Genomic DNA, 19,149 nt, shown 5'->3' with positions numbered 1-19,149 from the left:
CTGCCATTGGCCACTTAATAATTCTGAGGAGCTATGTATAAAGTCAGAAGATTTTCAAAAGACTGTTTTTTGTTATTGCCTTTTTTCCTTTTTAATCTGAAGAAGTAGTTCTCAAACTTTTTGGCTTCAGAACCCTTTGCCAACTCCCTTTGTTGAGTTCTCCAGTGCAGAGAAGATTGGCATGACTCCTGCACAAGGATGATGCAACTTCACGAAGCATTCCATATCTTTTGTAATATTTGGAAAAACAATAAATGCCATACCTTTAAAATAAATTATTGAGTTCCCCAACGAGCGTTTGCCAATGTGGATTATATCTAGTGATGCTTACCATATTATAAATTAAAACTGAGATGTTTTAAAAATACGAAAACATAAACACGTATTCCACTAGCTATCTCTGTAGTGACATCGACTAAGCTTCTAGAAAACTCCACCATACACTCGTGAGAGAATGAGAATGAAAAATATCAGAGTATTATTGTGAAAATAGTTTAGACCTCACAGACCCCTGAAAAGGTCTTGGAAAATTAATAATCTGAAGTATACCACTGGATTACTAAATCAGGCTATACTAAGTGTAGTCTTTAAAAATCTTAACGTTAAGATCTTGTTTTTCACCTTTATGTTAAACCATGATATTGTGAGTACTGTAAATGGTTCTAATTATATCACAAGCACAAAATTAATTTTTAATTGTTTCAAACTGTCTTCATTTTAAAAAAGCAACAATATTTGGAAACAGTGTTCAGTATACATTTAAGGTTGGGCTCTCTTACATTGCAGCTCCTCAGTTTGAAACTACATGTGGTTATGTAGAAGCTACACTTGAAGAGTTTCTGACCTGGAACTGTGACCAGTCTCCTCTTTCCGGACCTTTTAGAGATTATGATCATTCCAAATTCTGGGCTTATGCTGACTATAAATATTTTGTCAGCCTATTTGATGACAAGACAGATATTTTCGAGGTAAGTCAATACATTCCTTTCAATCATTGTAATAATTTACTCTTGTGAAAAGATCACAAATTAGAATCTCTCTGGTACTTTTTTCCTTCACTGTGTTTTTCTCTCAAAAGTAATCACTGTGAGTCTTAAGCATTTTATCCACTCAGGCTAAAAGATTTGCTCAGGAAAAGTATAATGTTTGGCTCCCACGGATGAGCAGCCTTGTCACTATTTTCCTACTCGCCGGACTTCTCACACACCCTCTCATTTGCCTTTAAACAGTGCCTGAGTTGGTTTGGAGTATATAGAAGCATAGATTGTGTATAGAACTTCATTTCCTCCTGACCTACATAGACGTTTTTATTCTGTTAGCGAGGCAGATGGAAGTGCAGCACCGATTATTACATGAAGAAGCATTGCTGAAATCCTGGAAGCATTCCAGGCTGCTGCTGCCACCATTCTGGTCTGCTCTCGGGTGGGGGGGGGGGGGGGGGGGGGGGGGGGGGGGGGCTTAGTCAGGTTTATGGCCTGAGGCAGAGTGCTCCTGCTATATGAGTGCAGAAGTCCTGCAGAAGCATGGCAGTGCTTGCGGAAGTAAGAATGTGGAAATTCTTTGTCAGGTGTTGACATAACTGACAGCAGAGTTTGCAGACTACCATATCCTCTTTTAAATGATTTCTACCTCCAACTCCTAGCTTATTTTGTGGGGTAATTTCGCAAATTCTCTGTTCTGGTTTCTGTGTTTTTCTTAGGCATGAGGCAGGATTGGGAGTAGTTCCAGGAAGCTGCTTGGATGACTCTGCCTTGCCCACAATCAGGTCAGGGCTCCAGAGTCCTTTATCCTGCCACTTGTCCTTTATCCAGAGAGGTATTTTGCCATCACTGCAGGCTGTCATAACCCCCCTCCGCCCCCACCCAACTCCCTGGACTCCTCTCTACCTGACCATCACCATCAGGACTTGCCTCTCAAATAGGCTGATAGTCCTTAGACTCTTCTTCTTTTTTTTTTTTTTTTTCTTTTTTTTAGTTTGTATTTAAATTCAAGTGTAGTTAATATACGGTTTAATATTTGTTTCAGGTGTACAATATAGTAATTCAGCACTTCCATACATCATCCAGTGCTCATCATGACAAGTGCACTCCTTATCCCCATCACGTGTTAGTTTTCCATTCAGCTTATATGTTTCTTTTTCACTTTGAGTCAAGGTGTAGATGCTGGGGTTTACATAGTTAAAGCTAAAGTTTTTTTTAAAGTGCTTACTTAAATTTTGCTTTTTATAAAAAAAGGAAAACTATCACTTGTCTCATAATTGTTAGTTGAGGATATATTTTTATTCTCATTACTATGAAAGAAATGCATCAGCTTTGAAAATATTCAGTAGATACTTTCTGAATCCTAAGTCTATCCCAAATCTATTTATTCATTTTTAAATGATAATTTTGAGGTAATTTTTTTCCTTATAGAATTATCTGTGATCACTTTATGGATCTTTAACCCTGGAACATTTAGATATTGTAGTTAACTTTTAGAGTCTTTTATTATATTTCTTGTACTCCCACCCACCCTGTAGATTAGACTACTACTTTTTGCTCCATATTTCAGGTAAAACACTGTGTAATGGCAGTATTTATCAAGTACTTCTTGTACCTGGTGCTTTTCTAAGTGCTTTACATTTGTAACCATCACAGTAACCCTATGATATAATAATTATCCCTGTTTTTTTTTTTTTTTAACGTTTATTTATTTTTGAGACAGAGAGAGACAGAGCATGAACGGGGGAGGGTCAGAGAGAGGGAGACACAGAATCTGAAACAGGCTCCAGGCTCTGAGCTGTCAGCACAGAGCCCGACGCAGGGCTCGAACTCACGGACCGCGAGATCGTGACCTGAGCTGAAGTCGGACGCTTAACCGACTGAGCCACCCAGGCGCCCCTAATTATCCCTGTTTTAAGAAAAAAAGAGGCACAAAAATTCAACCTTTTCTGAAATTCTACAGCTAAAAAAAGAGTAACCCAAGCAGTTTGTCCTCCAAGCTTTAACTGTTGCAGTGTATGCATACACAGGGTCTGAATACATTTAGTTCTTAAGAACCCTGTAGACAGGGGTAAGGACTTCTGTTCTGCTGAGTCTGGACTCACTCTGCCTTGCGTGAATCTCTCATCTGACCCCATCAATTGTTCTGCCTCAGCCCAGGCATGACAGCACTGGGCAGACATGTGTCTTGTCCATTAAGTGTGGATATAAAAGGCCTTTTGGTTGTGTGCTGGAATTCTAATTGAGCCCTTATAGTATAAAACCTGATGTTTTTAGTTCAGTGAGTTTTTGTCAGCTCCCATTATGGGGATTAATTCTCTGGATCAAAATAGGCAAATCTGCTATGAACAACCAAGTTCATAATGATTATGTCATTTTTTATCTCAGAAATTTCTGAACACCAGGTCTTCTTACATCCCAGGTACCTAAGTTGTTTTCCTTTTACCACTCTAATTCATTCAGTCACCAAGTCTTACAACTTACTATTTCAAGTTTTCTTCCATCTGTCATAAAATGGTGGGTAGTTAAACATTAAAATGGGTAAATTTAGGGGTGCCTGGGTGGCTCAGTCGGTTAAGTGTCCGACTTTGGCTCAGGTCATGATCACACAGCTTGTGAGTTCAAGCCCCGTGTCGGGCTCTGTGCTGACAGCTCAGAGCCTGGAGCCTACTTCAGATTCTGTGTCTCCCTCTCTCTCTCTCTGCCGCGCCCCCGCCCCCGCTTGTGCTCTGTCTCTCTCTTTCTCTCCTGAAAAGAAATAAACATTAAAAAAAATTTTTTATGGGTAAATTTTAAAAATCTTTATTAATTCACTTAAAATAATTATATGAGAATATAATAACATTTTTATAAAAATAACTATATTCAAGAGACGCCTGGGTGGCTTAGTCAGTTAAGCGTCCAAACTCTTTTTTTTTTTTTTTTTTTTTTTAAATTTTTTTCAACATTTATTTTATTTTTGGGACAGAGAGAGACAGAGCATGAACGGGGGAGGGACAGAGAGAGAGGGAGACACAGAATCGGAAACAGGCTCCAGGCTCTGAGCCATCAGCCCAGAGCCTGACGCGGGGCTCGAACTCACGGACCGTGAGATCGTGACCTGGCTGAAGTCGGACGCTTAACCGACTGCGCCACCCAGGCGCCCCAAGCGTCCAAACTCTTGATCTCTGCTCAGATCATGTCCTCATGGTTCATAGGATTGAGCCCTATGTTGGGCTCTGCACTGACAGCATGGAGCCTGCTTGGGATTCTCTCTCTCCCTCTCTTTCTGCCCCTTCCCCCTCCTGCTCTCTCTCTCTCTCTCTCTCTCAAAATAAACTTAAAAAAAAAGAAAATAACTATATTCAGTAATTTTTTAAATGTTATAAGAAGAGTGGTATTGGGGCGCCTGGGTAGTTTATAAAGTCGGTGGAGCGTCCAATTCTTGATTTTGGCTCAGGTAATCATCTCATGGTTCTTGGAATTGAGTACCCCTGTGCTGAGCTCGGCGCTGACAGTATGAAGCCTGCTTGGGATTCTCTTTCTCCATCTCTCTCTTTGCCAGTCCCCTGCATGTGTGCACACACACTCTCTCTCTCTCAAAATAAATAAACTTAAAAAAAAAAAAAAAAAGCTCTCAAGCTCATTTGTTTCATGATAACAGTTTCTAAAAATGATTTTCATTCTGTTCAGATATTTTCTAATTTCCCTTTTGATGTATTGTTTGACTTATGGATTATTTAAAAGTGTAATGTTTAGTTTCCAAATATTTGAGGATTATCTTTCTGTTGTTGATTTCTAATTTAAATCCATTTTGGTCAGAGAACATATTTGGTGTGAGTTTAGTCCTTTGAAATTTATTTTTTACTGCCCATAATATAGTCATTCTTGACTAATGTTCCAGGTGCACTTGAAAATAATGTGTATTCTGCTATTAATGTGTTTTATAAATATCAATTGTATCACATTGTTTAAGTCTCCTGCGTGCTTACTGATTTTCTATACACTTGTTCTGCCCATTATATAGAGAGAGGTATGGAAATTCTCAACTATAGTTGTATATATGTTTGTTTTTCAGTTTAGGTTGGTCAGTTTTTGCATCATGTATTCTGAAACTGTTATTAGGTTCATATGCATTTAGAATTACTATGTCCTCTTTAATGGATTGATCTTTTATTATCATGAAATGATCCTCTTTCTCCTGGGTTTTTCCTTGATCCGAAGTCTACTTTGCTTGGTTTGCTTTTGGATAGTGTTAGCATGAAAAAGGAATACTTACTATATGATTCCATTTTTATAAAATTGTAGAACTTGCAAATAAATTTATAGTGATCGAAAAAAATCAAGAACAAGGGAGTAGAGATAGATGGGTTACTAAAGGTCACAGGGAAACTTGTCAAAATATTTGTCATCTTGATTGTAGCAGTGGTTTCTCAATATGTACATATATGTAAAAACTCCTCAAATTGTACACTTGAAATATGTGCTGTTTATTATGCAGCAATTATACCTCAATAAAGTTGTTTTAAAAACAAAAGAATATAGTGCTGGTAGTACATTTTGGTTCCACTGTCTTGACACCAGCAGTTTTATTCACCATTTTTTTGTGTGTGTGCTGTCAATGCAAATGTCAACACAGTGAAATAAGCAAATAACATCTTAAAAGTATTATGAGCATAATTTCAAACTCACAAATCCTTTGAAATAGTCTCAGTGACTTCCAAGGGGTGTGTGGACCATCTTAAGAACTTCTGATTTACAATATTACTTCTGGTATTACTCTTCATTCCTCCACTTCTGACTTTTCGTCTCATCGATTCTAAAACAGTTTCTCCTGAAAATACATTCCAAGTCATGCTCCAGATTAAATATAGAAATATATTAATCATGTTCACAAACATTTTATGACTTAAAATTGTATAAGGATAGCATTTAAGACCCTCTAGTGTGACTGATATGACCTGTCTCCTATGCATATGTCCCTGTTGTCTCTTCATTGACTGCTGGACCACTGTGTTCTGTGTCATTTTCTGACCTCTGCTTATTCTCTTCTCAGTTTCTGCCTATTAAACTTCTACTTTTTAGGGCCTGGCTCAGATTCAGTCTTGGCTATGAAGCCTCTCAACCACTGTACCCACAGCCATCCATCCCTTGCCTTCATTCCTATATATTTATTTGGATTGTTATTTATATGACATAGAATGTTTGTGTCTTGTTCCTCTAACAATATCAGCTCCTTGGGAGCAGGGACTATGTATGTTCTATAACTTTTTATTCCCCCAAACTGGTAATATAGTGCTGCATATGTAATAGGTATTTGAATGATTACAGAAGACTATTTTTTTTCCTACTCTAACCATTTCTTGTTTTGATTGTTCTTTGGTTTTAGCATCTTTCAGGGGATGTTTTAATTTATACCCCTAGTTTCACCTTTGTCAAATTTTCTGTGGCTTCTAATCAGTTGTAGCATTTGTCAATCTTGATGAGAAATTCTTAGCTCTCTTCAGCCTTCTAGTTTTATAAGTTTTTACTCATAGATTCTGAAGTTTCCATCTATTAACCCTTTTTTCCCCCACAAATTAAAATTATCCACTGATAAATATATAATATATACACTGATAAATGCACTGGTAAATATACTGATATGATTGGAAAGTATCCTATAGCTTTAAAGTGGCCAACAATTACGATTTTGACACTTAAGTGACTTTCATGTATGGCAAATGAAATCAGCCCCGCTGTTTTTTAGTTATATATCATGTCATTAAGTAATCTAAGTAAAACTTTATTTAGAATATTTTTTTCTCTACTTCTCAAGAAAGATAGGGAATTTGTGACATTACCACATAAAATTTCTTTATCTCTCACTTATTAGGTAAGAATGACAGGTGTTACCTTTTGTAATTATCAGTAAGTATCATCATAATTGAAGCTATTAAGAATCAACATATGGGGTGCCTGGGTGGCTTGGTTGAGTTGCCCACTCTTTTTTTTTTTTTTTCTTTAACATTTTATTTATTTTTGAGAGACAGAACGTGAGTGAGGGAGAGGCAGAGAGAGAGGGAAACACAGAATCTGGAGCAGGCTCAAGGCTCTGAGCTGTCAGCACAGAGCCCGACAAGGGGCTCAAACCCACAAACCGTGAGATTGTGGCCTGAACTGAAGTTGGATGCTTAACCAACTGAACCACCCAGCCATCCGAAGTGGCCCACTCTTGATTTCAGCTCAGGTTGAGATCCCAGGGTCATGGGATCAAGCCCTGAATCGGGCTCTGTGCTAAGTGTGGAGCCTACTTAAGATTCTCTCTCTCTCCCTCTGTCCTCTCCCCTGTTTGTGCTCTCTCTCTCTCTCTCTCTCTCTAAAAAAACAAAAAACATATAGCGAAAGGATTTTGCCCCAAGAAGTTTTCCCAAATAGACTCCATTTTATGTTGTGTTTCAGATTGGCTGCTGCTGAGAGTCAGGAGCCATGTGAAGTCACCAGGACACAGAATCCCAAAGTGCAATACATGGAAAATTAGTTCCAACCTGTCTTGGACTTTGTAACATAGAGTAGGTTGAAATATAGCCAGGTGGTTTAGTAATGATTAAAGGGGTTTGATGGCCAGTGATGCTTTCTGATGAGGCAAATTGGAATGTAAGAATTTATCCAAGCCTATCTGTGGGTAGAGTTAACTATCTCTTTTCTGTTTATGTTACCTAAGGTAATTTTCCTAGGGAAAAAAGACCCTTAAGTGCTTGCTAATTTATAATGTCCTTTTAAGGGGCTGTTTAAATTTTAAATTGAAGTATTTATCCTTTGTAAGTTTTATATAGTTTTAATATTTAGTATTGTTTTAGTTTTATTTTTGTTGTTTTGACCAATATTGGACTTCTTTCTTCCTTTCAGGCATAAAACTCTTGTGTAATCAGCTTTTCTATATTTTTGATCTAAGCACAGAGAATTAATAGAATGAGACAACTTTTTATGTCACAGATGGACTCAAGTCAACCATCGCCATGGTATCGGTATAAGAACAAATACTTGGAGGTGTTCTCAGAGCCTAGAGCTTACACCAGCTAGTTGATACTGAATCTGGGCTCTGAGAACACCCCACTCAAAATATACCATCTTTTAGAACAAAACAACTTAGGAATGAATTATCTTTCAGTGATCAGTTTACATAGTAGACTAAAAAAAGCCACTATTCTATACTTTAAGCATCTAATTAGTGTTCTTTAGTTCTTTGGTGAAAACTAAAATTATGGAAGATTTGGTTACTTGTAAAATGGTGTTTGACTCTGTAATAATTATATAACTTGTTAATTGAAACAGGTTTAGGAATTACTCAGGTTCAGCATAAAAATAGATCTAGTTACTGGGGCGCCTGGGTGGCTCAGTCGGTTAAGCATCCAACTTCAGCTCAAGTCATGATATCTCAGTTTGTGGGTTCGAGCCCTGTATTGGGTTTTCTGCTGTCAGCATGGAGCCTACTTTAGATCCTCTGTCTGCCTCTCTGTCTGCCCCGACTTGCAGTCTCTCTCTCAAAAATAAATAAAGATTAAAAAAAATTAGGTCTACTTACCTAGATCAGTAACTCCAGCAATTTTTGAGCATTTGTTGGACTCACTTATATTAGGCATTGGAGATGCCAACTTGAATAAAGGACTGGGCTCCCTTGGCACTTAATTTTTTTTTTTTTTTTATCAAAGTGTGTTTATTTATTTTGAGAGGGAGGGAGGGAGGCAGGGAGAGAGAGAGAGAGAGAGAGAGAGAGAGAGAGCAAGCATGAGCAGGGGAGGGGCAGAGAGAGAGAATCCCAGGCAGGCTCTGTGCTGTCAGTGGAGAGCCCGATGTAGGGCTTGAACTCATTAACTGTGAGATCATGACCTGAGCCAAAATCAACAGTCAGATGTTTAACCAACTGAAGCACCCAGGCCCCAAATTTCAACTATCCTTGACCTCTTAATTTATTGTACCATCGTGTGGTAGTGATAGAAACTGCCTGTGGCTTTTTTTTTTTTTAATAATTTATTTATGTTGTTGTTTCAGGTTGGTGTCTCCAACTAGATTGTAAAGTTCTCAACACAATAACAGAGATGTTTATGTCTCACATTTTTTTTGAGTCTCCCTCCTTGATTAGCATATCCCATGTTATCAGTCAGTATTTGTTGATTCGAGTAGATGTGGTGTGGCCCTGATTTTCAACTCTCTCAGTATTTGCATTCCTTTTATGATCCTGAAATACAGTGTGTAGATGATACCATTAACTACACATGTAATTAAAAAAAAATTGTTAAAGTACCTACCCTATGACATAAAGGAGAATTTTAAAGGAAGTAATTTATAATAAAGCAACATATATTTGGTATCTTAATGCTCAGTGACTATGCTAAATGATATAATGAAGTAGTCAAATCAGGTATGTAATTAAGTAGACCATTTCTAAAACCAGTATGCCATCATTCTGAATGGATACCACATTCCATTTACTCCAGAAACCAAGGCCAACCCCGATGCACACTGTGATCCACAATGTCCCTTTTCTGACATTGCAGACCATGAGGGAGCTTGCTACGTTCTATGTGAGGCTGTCCCAAATGACTATAGTTAGTTGCTGTGTGTTAGAATTGCTTAGATTTGGGCATTGGCCTGGGATGACCAAGGCATACTAGGACCATACCCACCAGATCTATATTTGCCCAAGGAAAAAAATTCCAGAGCAAAACAGAATAGTAAGTGTTCAGCCAGTAAAACCCAAAAGTGCCAAAGCTGAGGATAGATAAATGCAGAAACTAGATATAAACTCTGCTATGTGCTGTGGACTCTTGTCAGTTGCTGGAGCTATTGAGGTAAGTAAGTGGTAAAAAGATAGAAAATAACTGTAAAAAAGTGAGTGGTTATATATTCGTCCTACAGCCCTGGTCCCCTTTTTTCAGGGAGCTCATATTCTGGTGGAGGAGATAGACAAGTCTAACCAGTAATAGCCAGTTGTCCTAAGTGTTATGAAGTAAACAAAATGGGCCCAAATGGGAGAGGGACTTACTTTACATAGGGTAAGTTGGGAAGCTTTCTCCAAGGAGGTGATATGTAAGGTGATTCCTAAAACACGAGAAGCTATGGGGTGCCTGGGTGGCTCAGTCGGTTAAGCGTCCGACTTCAGCTCAGCTCATGATCTCATAGTTTGTGAGTTTAGCCCCACTTCAAGCTCTATGCTGACAGCTCAGAGCCTGGAGCCTGCTTTGGACTCTGTCTCCCTCTCTCTCTGCCCCTCCACCGCTCATGCTCTGTCTCTCTCTGTCTCTCAAAAAATAAATAAACGTTAAAATAAATAAAAGATGAGAGGCTAGCCATGTGAAGGGAGGGTCAGGAGCTTTCTAAGCAGAGTGAATAGCATATGCAAAACCCTTGAAGAAGGGAAAAATTTACCTTTTTAGGAAAAAAGAAAGAAGGCGATTGTGACTAAAGCCTGGCCAACGAGATGCAGGGGTTTAGAAGGTGTAGGAGAGGTGAGAGGGGCCTGGTCATACAGGCCTACAAATGAGGGCATTTGGAGCTAATTCGAAGTGCAAAGCAAACGAGTGCTGGGGTCTTAACATTTTAAAAAGATCGCTCTTGCTGCAGTAAGGAGAATGGGTCAGAGGCAAAGAGTCAACATTCTTTGAGAGGGAGACCAAAAGAGAGGATGACTAAGTTGTATAAGGGTGGTAGAAGGGTTTAAAGAAGTGACATTTACATTGGGTCCTCCAAGAGAAGTGTGAATTGGGGCGTGGGAGAGCTGTGAGACCAGCTGGAGCAAAGGCAGGGAGATGTGTGGTGCATGCTGGGAAAGCCGTAGAGATGATATAGCAGGGGTCTCATGCCAGATGTCGCACCCCCTCCACTGTTCTGAAATGCCATTTGCAGGTGATTCTTTTAAATGATTAAAATGCCCCAGCTACTAAAATACAGGGGAATTTAGACAGAAACATGTGACTCAATGTGTAATTATTCAAGCCTGACTAGACTAGAAGTCATAATGAATTAATCAGATGCTTGTACCCACCTACAAAGGAAAGGTTCGATTTTGAAGAATTAAGACAAAATTCCATAGAATATTTCCAAGATTTGATATTTAACATTTTGAAATGAAGCTAAATTTAAGTATATTTGTACATACACACATAGAGTCACCACAATGAGACAACACAAGCATAGACTGATATTGGCGTATATATTGCTGAGCCCAAAGCCATGAGTTTCAGTGCTATTGGTGGCTTAGTTTTTCAAAATGGTGAACAACTCCTAATAAAACTGCAGAAACACAAACTATAATTCTCCCTCAACTTATTTAGTAATTGTGTTTCTCTGGAAAACTCAGTGTATATTAAAACCGTGCCAAAGATCCTTTGGTGACATGTGAAATGGAGTTGGAGTCCTAGTCTCAGAAAACTAAAATCAGTTTTTTTAGCAGCATGAAAATTGTACAAGATACAGAACCTTTCCTTGTTGTGTTGAGCTGTATCCCTGACCTCTATCCACTGAATACCAGTAGCACCCCCTCCCACTTCTTTTGACAAGAATGTCTGTATGTTTTTTAATAATACTGTCAAAAGAGTAGTGATATTCCTTAGTTTCCACATACAAAAATGGGTATAACCAACTTCAGTCTCATAAGGATTAAATGAGATGATACACACAAAATGTTAGTATTGGGGTCTGACCTGTAAGGATTTAATAACCAGGTAGTGATAACTTGTTAGCAAGTGAAAATATGGGTCTAGTCATAAATAGAAGAGAAATTAGGACTGGAGGTAAGATTTGGGAGTCATATAGACAGGTTGCTTTAAATATTGTGAAATACCAGGCAGAAATTAAACAAGATTCAGTTTAAGAGGGATAAATGTAGGACCACGGCTTTTTCCTAAGATCTATTAATAAATCAAGGCTGAAGAGATATGGCTAGGCAACGGTTCAGAAGAAAAAGGCAGGCAAGCCCAAGATTAGCTATGATGTAATTCAGTTGCTTGAGCAAACAACAAAAAACCCCCAAAACAAACAAAGCACTGACACTACATGGATGGTGCAGTGTTCAGGATGGAATGCTGCAGTCCCATATGCAGGGTTTCATGTAGGCTGTGTCTAGGGTTAGAGAGTCAGGCTTCAAGAGCACTATTGACAAAGATGAGAGGATAGCAGCTGGAGGGAAAAGTTAATGCTCCTGAGTTTAGGTACAAGAAGAGAAGGCATGACAGTTTTTCAGATAACTTAAAGATAGCAATTTTTGGCAGAAAAGAAAATAAACCTGTCTGTGTAAAGCGAATCTACGACCTTCTGTAAGTACAAGAAAGCAGATATTTTGTGGTGAGCAGCTGTAAAAAAAATTCAACCCAGTAAATTTCAAGATCTGATTGGCTTTATTAAATAAATCAGGCAGCATCCCATCTAGCAAGTAGAGGAGAGCTACAAAATGGAAGGTTTTTATGTGAAGGAAGATGGAGCAAGAAGTTATTAGCAAAGGTAAAAAAAAGTATAGGTTCAGGTAAAATCACCTTCCCTTCTGGGAATGGCATGGGGTTTTATCACGCAGATTACCTCAACTTCCTTTTGTGTGGAGTGGTTGGAGATGGTCCACGTGACAGATTACCTCCCTGGTGCTGACCAGAAAATTCCTGACCGATTAGTTAAAACTGCATTCTGGGGGAGGTTGAAACTGCAACTAGGTTAAATAGTAAGCCCTGGTTTGGTGATACGGCCTGGAATAAGTGATTCCATCTTGGGCCGGTGGTTTTCTTTTTAACAGTCAATTAGATATTTGATTGCCCTTTTCAGGGATGGTGTAGAATAGAATTTTATGGATATAGATGATTTCTAAAGACTTTTCCAAATGTTGAAGTGGATGTGGGACTAGACTCCAGGGTGGATCACCCCACCAATCACCTTTACTAATTTCACTGCAATAGCAGCCTAACCAGGTCACTTGTTTCTAGCAAGACTCAAGGTAGATTCCTCTTGGGCCCACTTTGATTTCAGACATTTGACTACCTATAAGTAACTGAACACAACTAGCAAGAAAACCTCAACTCTCTAAGAACCTGTGGGGGAGCGAGGGGACACGAAATAGGTATACTAAATTCTGTCTATTTTGTGACAGATTTACCTTTTTTCACCCTTTGAGTTTTTCCACCCAATTTGTAGCTGAATTTTTGGTAGTTTAGGTCACCCTGATCTAATCATTCCAAAATAATTTTTCCTTTTTTTTTTTTTTTTTTGTCATTGCTGTCAGGGAACCCCCTTGCCAGTTTCTCGTATAACCCTTATCCCCCAGAGGGAAATCTTCCTTCTGTGATTCTTTGTGAAGCAATACTCTAGAACAGAATTTCTCACATGGGATTGGTCCATTGTCTCCCTCAAAGTATAAAGTATATGTGAAATTGTGTATAGTATGCATTTCTCTGAGGAGAAGCATGTTGACATTCATTATATATATTATATAATTATATAGTATAATATATATATATATATATATATATATATATATATATAGGATTAAGAATCACTTGGGGTGCCTGGGTGGCTCAGTCATTTGGGTGTCCAACTTTGACTCAGGTCATGGTCTCATGGTTCCTGGGATTGAGCCCCATGTCGGGCTCTGTGCTGACAGGTTCTGTGTCTCCTTTTCTTTCTGCCCCTGCCCTGCTCATGTTCTGTCTCTCTCTGTCTCTCAAAGGTGAATAAGTGTTAAAAAAAATTTTTTTTTTAAATTAAGAATCACTTAAGCCTCTTCTTAGGTAAGGCAAAGCTCTGTTTTTTGTTTCTATATTGCACGTCTTTCAGTTGCCTTTAGTTAAATTCCAAACTGAGTGTGGTGACTTGTTCAACAAGGACCAGGTTAATTGGAAACCCCTCCTAAGCTCCCTGCTTGGACCAAGAGCCTTCCTTTAGCGATTGTAGATCACCCTCTGCTCACTTCTGTCAGAGCACTTGCCACATTATATTGAAAGAGTTCATTTATGGGACTGTTTCCTATTATTAGATTTGAAGGGTAGCCCTGTGTTGTGTTAGTTGTTGTATTCTGCATCATACCAGGGATGTGGTAGGTGTTTGAAAATGTTCTGGACTGGAAACATTTACCAATAATAAACCAACAGTTTCTTCTTTCCATCCCAAGCAACAAATGTTTTGAGCACTTACCCTGAGCCAGGTATTATGTTAGGCAACAGGAATTCAGAGGTAAGCTCCCTGCATGGAGCTTATGGGTCATGGGACTTGATTTTTGTAACTGTCTGGAGCAGCTGCATGTGAGCCATGTGCATAGGCATTTACAGTAGCGCTTACCCTCCAAACCACGCCCCTTCTGTAACAGACATTAGTTATATGCACATAGTCCACTCTTTTCATTACTCAAAACAAAAATGAAAACACTTTTTTCTAGTCTTGCTCAAAACTACCATTAAATGTCTCTCCAAAATCCTCTTTCTCTTTGACTGCAGCTGTTAATGGTTTGCTTTGAAAAATTGAAAATGTAGATTGAAGATACTGATAAAAGAAGAGTCAGCATTTAGGATCATGTTCTGCACACAGAAGTGTGTTTTGTTTTGTTTTGCTTTTTTTCAAAACCCAATAGGAAAGATTCACGATTTTAAAAAACAAATAAAGGGCGCCTGGGTGGTTTCATCGGTTGACCGTCTGACTTCGGCTCAGGTCAAGATCTCACGGTTTGTGAATTTGAGGCCCACATCTGCACTGTCAGTGCAGAGCCTTCTTGGGATTCTCTCTCTGTCTTTCTCTCTCTCTCTCTCTCTCTCTCTCTCTCTCTCTCTGCCCCTCCACCATCCTCTCTCAAATAAACTTAAAAAAAAGGGGAGAAACCTTTGTATCTGGTTCACTAGTATGCTCTTTCTCTTTTCTAGCTTATACATTCTATAATTTCATGGATTTGCATTTATGTCAAACTAAATTTGTAGTTTTCCAACTTTTATTTATTTTTTTGTTTTTTAAGTTTATTTATTTATTTTGAAAGAGACAGCATGAGTGGGGGGAGGGCATAGAGAGAGGTTGAGAGAGAATCCCAAGTTGGCTCTGTACTGCCAGCACAGAGACTGACACAGGGCTCAAACTCACAAAACCATGAGCTCATGACCTGAGCCGAAACCAAGAGTTCTACATTTAACCAACTGAACCACCCAGGCACCCCCAACTTTCATTTAAAAGCAGGAACATGTCTTCTTCAACTTAAATAAGAGCCGAGCAGTTTGTTGAAAGCAAGAGGTTGGGGTGCCTGGGTGGCTCAGTCAGTTAAGCCTCCAACTCTTGGTTTAGGCTCAGGTCATGATCTCATAGTTTGTGAGTTCGAGCCCCGCATCGGGCTCCGCACTGACAGCACAGAGCCTGCTTGGGATGTTTTCCTTTCTCTCTGCCCCTCCCTCACTCACTCTCTATCTCTCTCTCAAAAATAATAAATAAATTTTCAATAATAAAAGGAAAGAAAGAGACTTTGCTGCTACCCTCTGGCCCCTTAAGGAGATGCCAGGGGAGCCTGGTTTGAGAACTGCTGGACTAGATAGTATTTATGGGTCAGTAGTTGGCTAGGGCATGATTTGTCCACAAAACCAGGCATAAGAAGAGCCAAGTCCAGAGCACTGTGCTGTCTCTGTTTTAAAGTTTATTATACTTGAGTTCATGACTTTGGGGAGCATAGCAAAAGTCATGTATGGATATGTATTTCAAAAGATAGGCTGTCTCTACCTGGAGATTCCGATTTAGTAGGTATGAAAATAAGTCTCCAGCACCTATAGTTTTAAATAACTCCATCAGAACATGTTGTCATTAGAGTGCAAAAGGTTAATGCACTAGTTATGCCCAGAAATATCTACACTGCTTACAGAGAATATGGCTTTCTGGCTACCTCAGTTGAGAGACTTTTTGAAATGCTTTTATTTCCATTGTACTATCGTTCCTGCTGCCCAAGTGAGACACTCTTCCCCTAGATATATGCATAATTATGGCTATTGTTTATTTTCTGTCTCCAGCCTCTAAAATGTAAGCTTCATTTGCGTGGGCATGTTTGTTTTATTCAGTGATTCATCACAAGCTTCTAGAACAGTCAGTAAATATTTGTTGAATAACTATTATTAGTGAGATAATTCATGTATGTTATTGGTTTAAAATATGTCTTGGACTGCTCTGGAAACCTAACTTCCATCTATAGCATTTTCTGTAAAAGAGTGTTCCAAGTGCCAGAAAACAGATATGCAAGTGAAAATGTGTAACACTACCATATAGATTTGGTTCTTGATGGACTGTAACTTTATTTTCAAAACAGGGCGTGATATGGTCTGACTTTGGGTTTCCTGGAAGAAATGGACGGGAAAGTACATTGTGGATTGGCTCTATGGGGGCCCATACTCCCTGTCATCTGGACTCCTATGGTTGCAATTTAGTATTCCAGGTACAAGGAAGGTAATGCACAGGTGCACGTGGGGGAAAGAGAGAGAGAGAGAGAGAGAGAGAGTGAGAGAGTGTGTGTGTGTGTGTGTGTGTGTGTGTGTGTGTGTGTGTCATACAGAAAGAAGAATGAGGATCAGGCAGGTGGCAGACCCCAAGGTTTAGCCCCATTTCCACCCTGTCAGCCTGCCTCGTGACCAGGGCAGATCTCTTAATCTCTCGTCCAGTTTCCTCCTTTTTGAAGTAAGGGGAACAGTTCAAATGATGGTTTCCATGTGTCTCTCAGCCATGATCAGGCTTACCTTCAGAAACCTGATCCTAGAGCTCTAGGATCCCACTCCCCGTTCAGCTAGACAACTGCCTAGTGTCTGTGTTTGTAGTTTTCAGACTTCTATTTAAAAGCAGGAAGACCCTTCCTTCAAACCTAAATAAATAAGAGCAGAGCTGTTTGGTGAAAGAAAGAGGCTTTGCTCCTACCCTAAGGCCTCTGAGGAGATGCCAGGGAGCCTGGTTTGGGAACTCTGCTGCATGAGATGGTATTTGTGGCCCCTTTGAAGTCTAAATTTTAGTCTGTGCCTACGTGTAGACACAGTGCAGTATCTTATTACTTTAGGTAAGTTCTTCTCCATGTGTCTCTAGACCTTGAGATATATAAGGGTAAGTCAGGCAATATTTTTAATAGTCCCTGGTTCCGGTAGTTCCCTGAGAGTTTACATGTTTCTGCCCGTTGGAGGATTATTCAGAATGTTTTACGTACAGCCTTATTTTCCCCTAATTAGTGATGCTCCAGTCTCCTTTCCTGGCCTTTTGGAACATTTACAGGATGGTACAGAGGGAAAAACAGAAATGGATATTTCCAAGTTCTCAAACTCTTTAGACATGAAAAGGATTATAAGTGGTTCCAAAAGAAACAGTAAATAAGTGTGTGAATAGATTTCACATGCAAAGTATTTTGGAAACTTTTTGAAACTCTTAAAACATGGTATAAGATAGTCTACTTCTGGATTCATTAAGTCTTTCTAAAGGGCATAGAGTGTTTTGGATACATTATTAAGTATTCATTGTGGATGCCACAATGAATCGTGTGCATGGTCCTTGCCCTTATGGAGTTCATAGTCTGAGCCTTAAACTTGGTAAGGGAGGTATTGTTGTAAGTAGCTATTTTGCATGTGTTCTGAATTGGGAAAGAAATTCAGCTAGGAAAACATTACAAAACAAAAAACAAAAAAACCCCTGTGTTCTTTCTGTGATATAGCAGGTACCATGTGTTACAGTAGGAATGGAGGTGAATAAGATCCCTCTTTGCCCTGAGTGAGTTTATAGGAGTACAGGCAAGCCCACAGGTAGCTGTGATAGAAGGCAGAATGAACATGCCCTTCAGGAAGGTTTCAAAAGAGCTGTGGTACTGAAAAGTAGGATAGCGTTCCTGCTGGAAAGTTGAAGATTTCAGAGAAGAGCTGCCATTTATTTATGTTAGGCTTTAAAGAAAGGGTGAATGTTCAAAAGACATGGGTGGGAGGAGCAGAGAGACCAGCATGAGCAGAGCCCTAGGAAAATATGGGGTGTATAGAGAACCCTGTGAGTCATCCTGTGTTAAATTGTGCATTGGAAGCAAAGGGATCATCAGGCAGGAAAGGGAAGTTGGAGCCTGAGGTTGACTTCCAAGCAAATACCTCTTACTCTCTTTCAGCATGAAGGACAATGAGAGGTTTTTTGATCAGGGAATGACATGGTGATTGACCACTTTTTCTGACTGATAAGAGAAGGATGCATATGCAGTTGACTCTTGAACAATGCGGGGGTTAGGGGTGCCCACCCCCTGCGCAGTTGAAAATCCACATATAACTTTTGACTCCCTAAAAACTTAACCACTGTTGACTGGAAGCCTTACCAATAACGTAAACAGTTGATTAATACATATTTTGTATGTCCGAGGTATATATACTTATTCTTACAATAAAGTAAGGTAAAGAAAAGAAAATGTTATTAAGAAAATCATAAGGAAGAGAAGATATATTTACAATACTGTACTGTATTTGTTGACCAACCATCTGGGGGCACCTGTTTGGCTCAGTTGATAGAGCATGTGACTCTTACTCTCGAGGTTGTGAGTTCAGACCCCACATTGGGTACAGAGATTTCTTAGAAAAGAAAAAAAAGAAAAAGCATCTGCACATAAGTGGACCTGTGCAGTTCAAACCTATGTTGTTGGAGGGTTGACTGTATATTACATTTTAAGCCAAACAAAACAAATTGTATGGGACTGTTACCATTATGGGTATTCCTGTGGGAACACAGCCATGAGGCAGAGGTAGGAGCTGGGACCTGAAGAGGTCAGGAGATCTGTGACCTAGTTCTGGGTCCACCACTATCCACTAGTCTAGTGAATGACGCTGAGCAAGTACTGGGTTCCTCTTCCACTACTTTGAAAATGAAATTAGACTGATGATCTCTTAAGAGTTATTCCAGCTCTAATGTTCTAAACATAATAAATGCCGAGAATTCTCCCAAACTGTCATAGCTATAGTGAAATGGAGCAGCTTTATCATCTCTAAGGCAAAATAAGACTTTGGTGTCTACTTCTTAGTTTGAGAATAGCAGCCAACTGCTTCCTCGCCCTGGAAGGAATGCAATGGCCCTACTGTAACTGTAACTGTAACTGTAACTGCAAGGGGGTCACTAGAGAGCTTTAAGTCTTTTCTCAGAAGTAGTCTTTCTCTCTCTCTCTCTCTCTCTCTCTCTCCCTCCCTCCCTCTCCCCCTCTCCCTCTCCCTCTCCCTCTCCC

General features: G+C 39.3%; 1 protein-coding gene and 1 pseudogene across 4 annotated transcripts in view; both read left to right on the top strand.

The window, feature by feature from the left end:
- HSPBAP1 (HSPB1 associated protein 1) overlaps positions 1–19,149 on the top strand; it is a 60,053-nt gene that overhangs the window by 24,460 nt on the left and 16,444 nt on the right. For 3 of the 4 annotated variants that reach the window (XM_049628298.1, XM_049628297.1, XM_049628299.1), the window contains exons 3-4: positions 787–968; positions 16,243–16,379. In XM_049628298.1, the coding sequence (XP_049484255.1) occupies positions 787–968; positions 16,243–16,379 (319 nt within the window). Of the gene's footprint in view, positions 1–786; positions 969–1,699; positions 2,669–16,242; positions 16,380–19,149 lie in introns of those variants that run through there. The other variant, XM_049628301.1, reaches the window with a different exon arrangement.
- Positions 142–231, top strand: LOC125922216 (uncharacterized; annotated as a pseudogene).

This window comes from Panthera uncia, chromosome C2, assembly GCF_023721935.1.
Source record: "Panthera uncia isolate 11264 chromosome C2, Puncia_PCG_1.0, whole genome shotgun sequence".
Lineage (NCBI taxonomy): Eukaryota > Metazoa > Chordata > Mammalia > Carnivora > Felidae > Panthera > Panthera uncia.
Note: the sequence above shows the minus strand (reverse complement) of the source record. Positions and strands in the feature narration are given on the sequence as shown.